The 12,459-nt window shown below is 38.0% G+C and overlaps 1 protein-coding gene across 1 annotated transcript; it reads left to right on the top strand.

The window, feature by feature from the left end:
* The first annotated feature begins 9,057 nt into the window (after positions 1-9,057).
* Positions 9,058-10,596, top strand: LOC113778629 (EPIDERMAL PATTERNING FACTOR-like protein 2). Its single transcript, XM_027324090.1, has 3 exons — positions 9,058-9,663; positions 9,764-9,995; positions 10,307-10,596. Exons 1-3 carry the CDS (start codon positions 9,549-9,551, stop codon positions 10,344-10,346), a joined length of 387 nt encoding a protein of 128 aa, XP_027179891.1. The 5' UTR covers positions 9,058-9,548; the 3' UTR covers positions 10,347-10,596.
* Positions 10,597-12,459: the final 1,863 nt, after the last annotated feature.

Raw genomic sequence — 12,459 nt, 5'->3', positions numbered from 1 at the left:
TAAAAACAAAGGTAAGAATAAAGAATATGATGAAGAGAATAACTATAAAAATTTTGAATTTCTTTTGGTTAAAACACGAATTGGGAAGGAAGAGGAGGGATTTTCACCAAAATGCCAATTATTTTCTTCTTTTTCCCAAACCTCTATGCTAACTGATCTGCATAGCTCGTACTGAAAATGTCAAAGAACATAGAACTCGTAATATGCTAAGTAACCGTCATTTAAGTCCAACCGAACAATACAGAAGGGCAAGCAAGTGCCTCAATTGATAATTTAGTTAAAGGACATGAGACTATTCAGTAGTTAAGGTTTTTTTTTTTTGGGGGGGGGGGGGTGTGGAATTTTGTGCAAAGGCATCTTTAATTGTTACATCAGTTCCCAAAAGTAATGTTGTTAAATTCGGAACCACTCAACTAAATTATTGGATTAAGGGTTGACTAGTCAGATTGGTCGAACCATTACTCGCTAACGTGAGCATGGTGTTATAATTATTTTATATTTTTATAAAGTTAAGAAATATTGAAATAGCGTTCTTGGTTATATTTGCCAACCATACAAAACGTTACAAAAATATAAAATTTGCAATCAAATATACACCTAAAATATAAAAATGTGAATTCATATCTAAAATATGCTCATTCTCCAAAATTACTTTAAAAACTAATTAAAACAAATCATACCCTATTCGAGATTTTTTTTTTTTTTTGGTTGGGAATATGGCTTTATAATGCAAGTTGGAATAACTGATGATAAGTTGATAAGATGATATGGATAAAAATTTCTTGATTTAGAGATTATTTAGGGAAATGAGTAATTTTGATGTTTACACTAATTGGATGGTGCTTTCTTATTCCTATTAATAAATGAAAGTTTTAAAATTTAGGTAATCCAAATTATGTTTCAGACAAATAAGAACAAAAAGTTTGAGAACAGGATCAAACAGTTGAATTGGGTTGACTGATTTTTGACCGATCGAAGTGATTTTGTGTTACTAACCAACTTGAAAAAAAAGGCGATTTGCGATCGACTCGATCGGTCCGATATGTGTAAGTGGTACGGAAGTTAGTCATTTGGAACCTTGTTAGGAAATTCGCCAAATTATCACATGGCAAACCACGAGTCCTAATGAAATTCAATTTAAAAAAACATAGAACTACAAACTATTCACGAAATTGAAACTGAGATTTTCAATGGCTAGTGATTAATGCGCTCAATGATCTTACGAAATTAATTGCCCGTCCTGTTGTTAGGCGGAGAGCAATTACGATATACTACTTTTTTTCTACTCGAACTGCGGACTAGTTGATCTACATTGAATCAAGAATCCGAACGACTCATAATTCCACTGAACAATCAGCTACCCTTTTATCTCCGGTAACAAGGGGAAGAGAAAAATGAGAGTTTAATCTACTTATTGAATCGCATGTTTTCTCTGCGAACTCGAATGGGTTAAGGTGGTTGGGGGATTTCATTGATTAAGCTAATTGCTTGGCCCATAATGTTCTGGTGCGTGCCGACGCCTTGAATCGAGAAATGCTTTATACGGTTTGGCACCACAGAAGCAGAGAGGGAGGAAGGAATACCGGGGGCCCATTTAGGCAACACATTGCACATCTTTGGTGCACAACGAAGAAAATTAGACGACACATATTGATATAGATATGACGGCATTGGCGGAAGGAGGACCCGCCTCTTCAGTCTTCATCCTTGTGGGCACACAGCCAGATACTATTTCATCTGGGTTTAGGCCTTAATTTGCCACCTGAGCCTACTCCAGTCCGGCCTCATTGCTATTAGGATTTGAAGGTTAACAGTCACCCGGAAGCCCTCATCGACTACGTGGCTACTTGAGCATCAGTGAAACTTTCTTTCTTTTTTATGTAATGTATAAAATACATGCTGTCTTGAATAAGATCATGGATGAATGATTGAGTTGTATAGAATAATCACTTTATGTAGAAGAATAGACCATAATGATATTTGAGCTCCATGAATTGACTATTCTGCTAGGTGCCTCAGTCGTTGTCCAGGTGATGGAGCTAGCGCACGAGTTCAAAAATTTTCAAGTTTTTCTACTGCCTTTTGGCTTTTGTGTTTTACAATCAGAATTTTCTATATTCAAGCTTCCTCCAATATCCTATATGGTCTTTGCTCTGATAAAGACTACGAAGAAGGAAAGATTGCATTAGATAAAAAGTGCTAACATTTTCTCAAAAATTGCTTGCCATTGTTCTGGGAAATGTTGCGCTGCACGAGTGCAGTAGTCTTTTTTTTTTTTTTTTTTTGTCAAAAGTCATCCACACACGCGTGCGCGCACACTCACGCGCACACACAGACAAACACACACACACATATATATATATATATATATATATATTAATTAAATGAGTAATTACATAATTTGCAATCAGAAAATCATTGTGTGTTTCTTTTGAAAATCACACAGGAAAATGACCCTTCCACCTAATATCATTAAAAAGGTTAGCCACAAATTTTGCCAAGCCCTGACTACAAAGAATATAATTCCTTCTAATAAAGGTGAATGAACATCTTCGGAAGGCTTAAAGGCCTTCTCAAAAGACTCTGTTTGGATTGTAAATTATTTGAGATATTTTTACTGTAGTATTTTTTGTGATGTGATGTATGTGAGATAAAAAGGTAATTGGGAAGATAAAAAGGTGTATTGAAAATTGTAATGATGATATAAGCAAATAAATTTTGACAAATAATCCTCAATCCAAACAAACCATCAACAACAACAATTAAAGGGGATACAAACGGGCACCCAATGTCAAAATTGAGAGTAGTATTATGGTAATTTCATGAACAAACTAGATATTACGAATGAAAATGGGGACGAGTACCTGTCCATGCAGGGGAAGAGTGGTGCGGAGGTTGAGGCGGGGCCGGGCCGGAATGGCGAAAGGGGAACTTTTTCTCCTCCTACCTAAGGGAGCACACCACCTCCCATCCCCTGTCATGCCTCTTTTCTAAATATTAATATAGTATAGCATTTATGTATTTTTTTATACGTATATATGGAATGAATATCACGTTGTTGTTATTATGTAAATATATTGTATTAAATAAATAATATATTATATTATTATAATAAAATGATGCAATTTTTCGTCAAAACTTCAAAAGAATGATCAATAAAATTATTATTAGATATATATAAATAAAAAATTAAATCAAATAAAAAATAATAAATGATAGCGCAGTGGAACGGGTGCACCTGCAAATAGTAGTGCAAGGCGGGGTTGAGGTCGAGGACAGGAGCTATATAGTCAGGGAAGCTTGGGACAGAGTAGGGGCAAGAGAAACTTTTGTAGAACGGGGCAGGCAGGGAGCTGGGGAAGCTTCCTCGCCCCGAAACCGCTTGTTGAAGAAATTATTTGTTACTACTTACTAGCAAGTTTCTTTTGCATATCTCCTGATCTTCTGCACCATGTTTTTTTTTTTTTTTAAAAATTTGGGTACTATTCTTCTAAACAGATTAAGGAGAAAAACATCGACTAACATTATTATTCTTTTTTTTTAATAGCTCAACCGTCCAATTTTATTGAAATTAGTTGGGGAGGTGAGAGCAATTTAATAAAGTATAATTATGAGGTTTCTAATTAAAATTACCCCTTAGTGACATAGATTGGTGGCAGTAGGGTGGGACCTTGGAAGTGAGGCCTACCATTCTCAGTCTGACGAGGGACTTTTGACGGGATGGGACTTGACAATCCCAAAGGCCCAATGGGCGAATCCGACAAAAGAATCGCTTTTGCTTTCGAACTAGAACAGAAATGGAAAGGTCTGAAGGGGCAAAAAATTCGACTCACAACCAAACAACTCCACGTCGGTAACAAATCGAATTTGGGTTCGGATCCCACCTCCACGTTTCCCTTGGGTTTGCGTGCCCCAACAGCAGGGCCGTGTCTCTTTCAGAGGGACTCGGGGCAGGGACGGTTGCACCTGACAAATTTCCTCTTCATCAACACCGCGTAACTTCTTTTGTTCACGGTGTAACTTTTTTTCCACAGGTTGTATTTTCACAATAGATAGTGGTGGGCCCCACACTTGGCGCGGAAATCGAATTACCACTTGTTATCTGAGCCGCACATTTTTTTGAGGTCCAATCTGGACCATGAACCGTGCAGGGACGGTCATACTGATGACCGTCCCTGCCCCAAATCCCTTTCAGAGCTCTAATACCAACGGACGCGGGGCTGGAGCGGTTGTCAGAACAACCGCTCCGGAAGGTGTAACACCATTTATACATGGTGTAACTTCATCTGTATAAGGTGTAACAATGAAACAACGGTGAGTAACAATAGAACAATATTTTTGTGGGTCCCACACGACGTGAAAATCGAGTTACAAGACGTGATCTGAGCCGCACAAATTTTTAAGATCTCATCCAGGCCGTGAACTGCCTGGGACGGTTGTCTCTGGCAACCGCCCAGGCCCCTTGTCCAATACCAACGATATGATTGGCTCTAGACCACGATAAGGAGGAACAAAATTTCAAGGCCTTCGGATGAGTCTTGACCAAATGAGGTTACTCGTTATTTATTTTTATGACGAGGGGACCCGGATGAAGTTTACATGGCTGAAATTTGAAATCCACAAATTACTACATTCGAGCATTGGACATGTAGAAACTAGCTAGGAAGAACTCGATAGAGCCACTCATTTACCACAATTGGCTAAATGGGGCGGCAGAACAGTGAACCACTATTGAGCCCCGTGATTCAGACGATTAAATGTGTTGAAGTGTCACTTGACACATTGGATTTGGAGGAGAGGCCGTTTTATCAAACTTAACTACTGGATGCAGCTGGAAATCATGAAGGAGAATGTACGTACATTAATCAACAAGAACAGCTTGTTGACGCACCAATGATTTGGTAAGTCGTACATTTAGGAGCAGATCTCAAACAACAAAGCATGTTTTAAGTTGATTTGAGTATTTTGACATAGACAACGTAATACTACTAATTAAGCTGTGGAAACATGTTTTGACTAGGATGCCAAGGTTCAACATTCTTGGAAGAGCTCTCTGTTGTGCTAAAAAAAAAATTTTTTTTTTTTTGAAAAGAAGTCCAGAAATATCTTACATCTCTCCAGTTAAAAACTACAATTAGGATCATTCAGGAGATAATTTAGTTTAATACTGGCAGTTGCTCGGTCAATGAACATCAACTGGTCCATTCTTGGGGTTCATATGAGATTAGACATGACCTAATGAGACGGTTAAGCTACTCTTAGACAGGCTTTAATGCTCGGTTTAGCACTTGCTTCTTCTAAGATAAGGGCAGAATTGACCGTCTAACGACAATAGGTGCTCTATTATTATTATCTCCAGGACTTGGATCGTTAACTTAACTTTCATTCCAGCCGTCAATATCCTGCACGTATTTTTGTTGTTGTTGTTGTTGTTGTTGTTTGAACTATCAAATTTTAAAGTCCTAACTTCATTATTCCTGGCACTAGTTTTCTCATATCGTACCACCACATTTACAGGAAACACATCTTTTTTAGCCACTCATCATGGCTCATGGGATGTATATTCCTCCACCCTTTTACCCAATTGATTCGACTGATTAAATTTGGCACCGTCCGAAAGAATCGACTGCGGAACTAGAAAGGCATGCATGGAAATGTAAGTCTGCATTATTGTTACGCTAGCTGGTATGATGTCAAAATCGGTCATGCAATTGTCTGATACAGACCTATATTATACAATGCACAGGTTTAAATGGCTGCCATTGGAATTGAGATAGAGATGAGGATAGTAGGGCATCTCTCATTGATGATGATACATTTAGAAGGATTCAGAACATTCAACCACCTCTTTATCAGTGTATATGGCAAAATCCCATCTAGTCAGTATCCAAGTCAACTGATACTTTGCCCAGGTCTGTAGCCCGTAAGCAGTCGACGCCAGATTGTGGTAGGATATCGCAATCTACCAGCAATTAAAACTCATATCTACGACAACCCAGATTAGGGTCCTACAGTCGATTAATTGCAGGTTAGATAAATTCGATGACATGGACGAATTGTAAAACAGCGTTCACTGATGTAAGCATCATCGTTTGGTACACACAAGAAGTCAATTTGTAAATGGCGTTTTCCGATCCATCAAATGGTGTCAACTTGTATCTAAATCATCGATTGGACAAACAAATTCAACCTCTGCTCCACCCAGAATTTTTACCACGCACAAGAGTGGGAGTGTGTGTGGGTGTAAAGATGGAGGAGGACATTGCTTTGAATTGCATGACAGGTAGTTTTCAAGGATTTGTAACAAAGGGTAAATCAATTCTTCCGCAAATGTATGTGTTCTTCCAGGTACTTGCAGGCTTGTGACTCTGTTTCTTGCAACAAGTTGGTAATTCTGATAGATTGGCAATTCCTGTTTCATTGAGTTTCATGTCCCCACAAGGCTCAGAAGTAGTAAAGAACAGGAAACGAGTTCCAACGTCGCTAAAAACTAGGATGACAAAAAAATGCGACATGATAAACCCAAGGTTATAAGTAGTTTATCAAAATGGAAAATTTTTAGTGCAGGAAGCTATGTTTCAGTCCTTCAGCACACCTGCAGGTGGTTCTATAGAGCATTAAAAAACGGGTGGTTCCATGTATGTGTAAGTTTATCAGGTTACGCGCTGTATATTCTTTAGTCCGAGAAGCCGGGAGCATGTTCTTGATTCCAGAGGAGACTCCAAGCCCAGAATGGAAGAAAGCAAAGGATTCCAGAGTCAGAAACTGGTATAGTCTTGCAACTAAAATTGGATTTAGAGAGAAGTTAATGGCTTTCTCCTCTGGAAGGAGGGGTAAAGAAGTCATGTCCGATTTGGGATAAAAAATCAGCTTAAACTCGGAAAACTTCAAATTGAAATAAACGATTAGATCAGAGACTGAGTTGAGTTGGCTTGATGTCGGACGTAAACTGTACTATGGAGTTGCAGGAAACTCATGTGTTCCATTCACTTCATGCATCAAATACATATTTGTTTTGAGCAATTAAGCCGAAAAGCACCAAATACTAGTCTGTATTGTGATAGCATCAAACGAAAGCAATATACGTTACCAAATAAATTTCCAGTGATTGATCACTATACTTTAAGGTCACTAAATGCATTTTTGCAAATGCGATTCGGTTCATGCGACGGTTTGATTCACGTTGCGAGTGATTCAGGGAAAAAAAAAAAAGGACGGCAGAGAAAAGCTTTGCGTATTTGGGTACTAATAGAAAAGATCCAGCTTGTGTTCGTCACAGTCAGGCTGAACTGCAAATTTTCTTTTGTTTATTATTAGTGGGTTCATGCCTTACAATCGCTAGGACTTGTAATTACCCAACAAGAGGAAGGCCCATGGGCTGTTCGCAGCACCCAAACACCAAATCTGTACCCCTTTTATAAGGGCAAATTACACTTTACTTTCTTATGATTTAAAATGTTTTTGTACATGACCCTATATAGTTTTAAAAACTGTATATAATCTCTTCATGATTTTAATTAAAGTGTCAAAGTGACGAAATTTGCAATCTACAACGGAGCCACCTAAGATATCAAAAATACTCCTATGTAAAGTTGAACATTATTTCTTAACCATAGGGGGGTTATGTGTATATTTTGAAAACTATAAGGGGTTATATGGTAAAATATTAAATCATACGGGGTTAGTGTATCATGCATATTATGTTTGTATATTTTTGTCACTTCAACCATTTTAATTTTTAAATAAGAGTAATTTTGATATTTTCATAGGTTCCGTTACGAATAATCATTTTCGTCACTTTGACACTTTAATCTAAATCATAATGGGGGTTATATATAGTTTTTGAAATTATAGGGTGGTTATGTTCAAAAACACTAAAACCATATGGGGGTAAAGTGTAATTTGACCAAGAAAAAAAATGCCATTAACCGTTTAGATGAATTAATGCAATTCAACGCCTTCATGCCCTGATAAATTATGGGTTGGAATTATTCAGAAAATCAAAACTTGAAATTATTATGATAACACCAGACCAGTAACGTAGCCTTCAAAGCCCAACTTTTTCATTATTGTAATGCTTCAGTTACTCCAGTCTGCTATGCTTTCAGCAATTGATGCATTTCCGTAAGTGTTGATTCGTACGCTATTTTAACTAAAGTTTTTTAAGTAATTCAGGAAAACATGATAGGGACAAGTCCATATACTAGAAAGATGCAGTTTTTCAAGTTTGTACTTTGTATAGATAATTTGAGCGATGATTTTCGTTTTTTTGGTACTATTTTAGTTCTATTCAAAATGACTTTTTCTGACATTTTTTTTATACGAGTGTGGGGCTTTTTTTTTGCTTTATGGGTTTCCTTCCAAAATTCTATTTAGTCTAATATATACATTACAGGGATATGATTTAGGGGCGCTGCTTCATTTGAGTTTGCGCACTTTGCTTCATTTGAGTTAAAGAGTTTTGACTTTTTGAGTTCATCATAAACTTCTACAAGTATTTTCTTGAGTCAACTTTAGGATATCGCCACATGACATTCATAGATGTGTTTATACCAAGAATTAGAGGAGAAGAATATGGACTTTCCCAAAATTCATCAACAATTTATCATGCTCAAGTCCCATTAAAACCGTCAATAAAAGTACTGCATACCATCAAGGATACAAATACAATCAAATGAATCTCATCAACATTTGGATTTGCAATTTTGCAGAACCAAAAAGAGTGGCGCTAATCCCCGAGCCGCAAGCGGTACAAGAAATCTCCAGCAATGGGCAAAATATACAGCACTTTGGAAAGCGAAAACACCCCCAAGAAATCTTAACAGCTATAGTCAGGTGTCCGTTAGGGTGTCTGGACGTGGGTAAGAGTGGCCTCTTGCTGTTTTGGGGCTTTGTCTTGTTTCCTCCAAATATCAAATGTACAGTTGTACACCCTCCACTTTCCTCTCTATCTCTTGTTGCTATCCCATGAATCGTGATCTATAAGGCTGATTAGTAGTAATATACCAATTTTTCCTCATCAGCTCATCATCATACCATATCTGGCCCTATGGAATTCTGAATTCTAAATTCTAATACTACTGCTGGATGCTAATGGGCAATTTCTCTCTTTCTTCCATTATACTACGTACGTTCAAAAGGTCTGGACTAGTCTGGCTCATGGAACGAGGTTAAGGTTCTTCCCTTTTCGCACCTCTCTTCCCTTTTGCTTGCTTCTCACAACTTTTTGAACTTACTGCCCAAACTGTTTTGTCCTTCCACGTTGTTCCATCATCTGAGATGATCAGCACTCTAGGAATCCGCAGCTGGAGAGCGACCTATGTTAGTATCAGCTTATTCTTTCCCAATTTCACTGACGCTTCCTTTTCTTTCATCTCTTGTTAAACTCTTCTGCTGATTTACTTCACATCTCTATCATCAACACTGCCTTTCCAGTTCCCACCTCCTACTTAATTCCCTCTCCCTCCTTCCATCTTTTTCTCATCGCAATTTCCCAACTCCGCCAACTCTCAAAACTCTCATCTCTTCTGCTCTATACTTTCTCTGAAATGGGTAGCCGTCAGGGCCTCACATACAGCAGGCTTCACCATTTTGCCATTTCTGTTCTCATTCTCCACCTGGTTTTTAGCTCATCCCACCTGCGAATATTGTTCAACGCTGAAGGTAAATTTGTTTGCCAGTTAAAGCTTTTAATTTCTCCCACTCAATTCACCAATTTTGAACTTCAGTTTCAATATGTTTTTTTTTTTGGCTTTTTCTTCAGGTAGACCAATAGCTAAAACTGTTAGCAATTCAAAGATAGGTTCGAGGCCGCCGCGGTGCGATCGGAAATGCAGCGCTTGTGGGCACTGCCAAGCTATTCAGGTGCCTACAAATCCCCAAATCAGAGACGGGCACCAGAATTATCCCAGAAACTCCACCACTACTGTTTCCACGATTTTTCATTCCAGAGGAGATGATTACTCCAACTACAAGCCCATGAGTTGGAAATGCAAGTGTGGAAACCTCATTTTCAACCCCTGATTTCTTTCTTCTCTTCTTTTTTTTTTTTTTTTTTTTTGACTTTTCATGTTTTTGGTAATCCTGTATATAAATGATTATATCAGTTCCTAAAACCATTCTAATATCAGTTAGTTTTTGAGGATGGGGACCTTTTTCTTCAAAGGATTTCTTAATATGGTACTTCCATAATTCCGTTATCAGATAATCAGAGACTACGTTAGCAGAAATTTGTGAAATGATTAAGATATGGTATTCAAAAGTCATTGCCCGTAAGCTGATAATGGAATCTGCTTTTTGTGATCAGAGAATCTCTGCCTCTACCATACTTGCTACTGCAGTACTGATGAATCATGAATGGTGACAAGTAAATGCAAGAAGTCCGTAACTACTAAACGTGCAGGAACCATCAATGAAAACGTGTAGTTCTAAACAAATCCGGCGGCAAAACTCCGGGTAGCGGATGAAAGATAAAAGTAGCAGAGAGTTTGGAATATATGTAGTCTGGTTACATAGACGGTACTGTTAGGTCTCCCTAGCATTGCCCTTCGCACTCATGTTACTACAACTGTTGTTTCACTCTCCCTAGCAACAAGTGAACTTGTAGGATTATGGTTGGGCTTTGAGAAGAAAAGAATTTCAATATTCAGGTCAAAGTTTTCCAGTAGGATCATTGTCCAAACTCTCTTAATAAGGGTCAAAATTCTATTTGTGTTAATTAGTAAGTAAAACAACAAACTGAAGATACCATCTTCAAATCTACTACTGGTAGTAAATATTGGGATGCACAAAACCGCAGAATTACTAATTAATGAGGCAAAACAGTGGCTGCAACTAGTAAAAAACTTGGACTACTTTTTATTATCTAAAGCAATTCGATAGAGAGCAAAAAGAGACAGAGAGAGAAGTTACTACTGATGATCATTATTATCATGAGGGGAAAGAGCAATCATAAGAAAGAACAGCGACGAGAAGTGTTGAAGCCTGTAGCAGAGGAAATTGTCAATTACTGCTTGTCTTGCTGGATTCCTTGACTTGCAAGGAATTATTCTATTAGAGTACTTCTTTTTAGCTTTTCCCGTGGAGGAGTAGAAGTAGAAAGCAGCAGTGGTCCAAATCTACAAGTAGGGTGATCTGCTTGCTTGAGCAAATTGTCATCACCTACATTAGCAGGTATAGGCACCAGCCTTTCCCGAGAGGCTGCCTAGCTAGCAAAAGTTTTTGTTGGTAAAAAGTTGCAGAAAACTATATGATAAGTTGTTTCCCTTCCCAGAGGGATTCTACTCTCAAAGTGGAAGACAAGTTGGAAAAAGGTGAAAATTAATCCGCAGATACTTTGGACATTGGAGCATCAATTTAGGTCACTTAGTAAAATTCAAGTTCCGAAATTGCGTGCAATAGGGAAAAAAGAATCCTTAAAAAAAAAAAAAAAGAGAAAAAAGAATTGGAACACAAATCTATACCTAATTTAGATTAATTTTTTTTATTATAAATAGAAGAATTTGAATTCGAAACCACTAACTTGTACTCCCTCTCTCCAATCACTCCCTCTCTCCAATCATGCAACTTATCTCTCGCCCTCAGTTTAGATTAACTTTAACAAAATGCAAGTCCAACTTAGATGGAATTTTTAACTGCATTAAAGAAATTTTGATGCATCCGCACTAAAGTTATCTCTACCCAGTTATATGTTGACACATCATCATCATCAGTATTGGCTAGAGTTTTTTTTTTTTTAAATAATTGTCATTTTGCTGGTATCAAAATTCAAACGGAAGCCTTTTTTCGAAAACGAAATAAGACACACACATCCAACTAATTAAATTTGGCTGAGAGTTAAAGCTAAGAAGACCTAAGAGGTAACCTAAGGGGGCCCCACAAAGCCTGTGGACCTTAAGTCCAGGTTAAAGAACCCACATCCTAGCGATGTGGGAAGGATGCCCCTTCCCCCGCGAAGCAGATCGCACCACCTGAATGGTTGTTTCTTTTTTCGAAGACGAAATAAGACACACACACCCAACTAATTAAATTTAACTGAGGGTTAAAGCTAAAAAGACTTAAGAGATAACCTAAGGGGGACCTACAAAACTTACCTGTCCAGCCAATTGGTGACAGGAAGATAAACCTGTGGACCTTAAGCCCAGTTAAAGAACCCACATCCACATCGCATCCTAGCGATGTGGGAAGGACAAACGGAAGCCGCAAGGTGGTGAAAGAATAATAGTACCATTAGCACAAAGGGTAATGCCCTGCATTATATATCCAGAAAACTTCCAGGTCAAGAGCAGTTTTTTCACTGCGTAACTGGCTTCCTCCTTCTTGCTTGCTTAATCTTCCCACCTCCCGAATTAGGCACGATATTTCCTGAGTTAAGCACGTACGCTGTACATTTATCTTGTACACATTTCATTTCTCCAAATAAATCACATCCTCATAAATCCACTTGAACTTTGAAGTTAC

This window comes from Coffea eugenioides, chromosome 7, assembly GCF_003713205.1.
Source record: "Coffea eugenioides isolate CCC68of chromosome 7, Ceug_1.0, whole genome shotgun sequence".
In the NCBI taxonomy this organism is placed as follows: Eukaryota; Viridiplantae; Streptophyta; class Magnoliopsida; order Gentianales; family Rubiaceae; genus Coffea; species Coffea eugenioides.
This window is presented reverse-complemented; position numbering and strand designations above follow the sequence as displayed.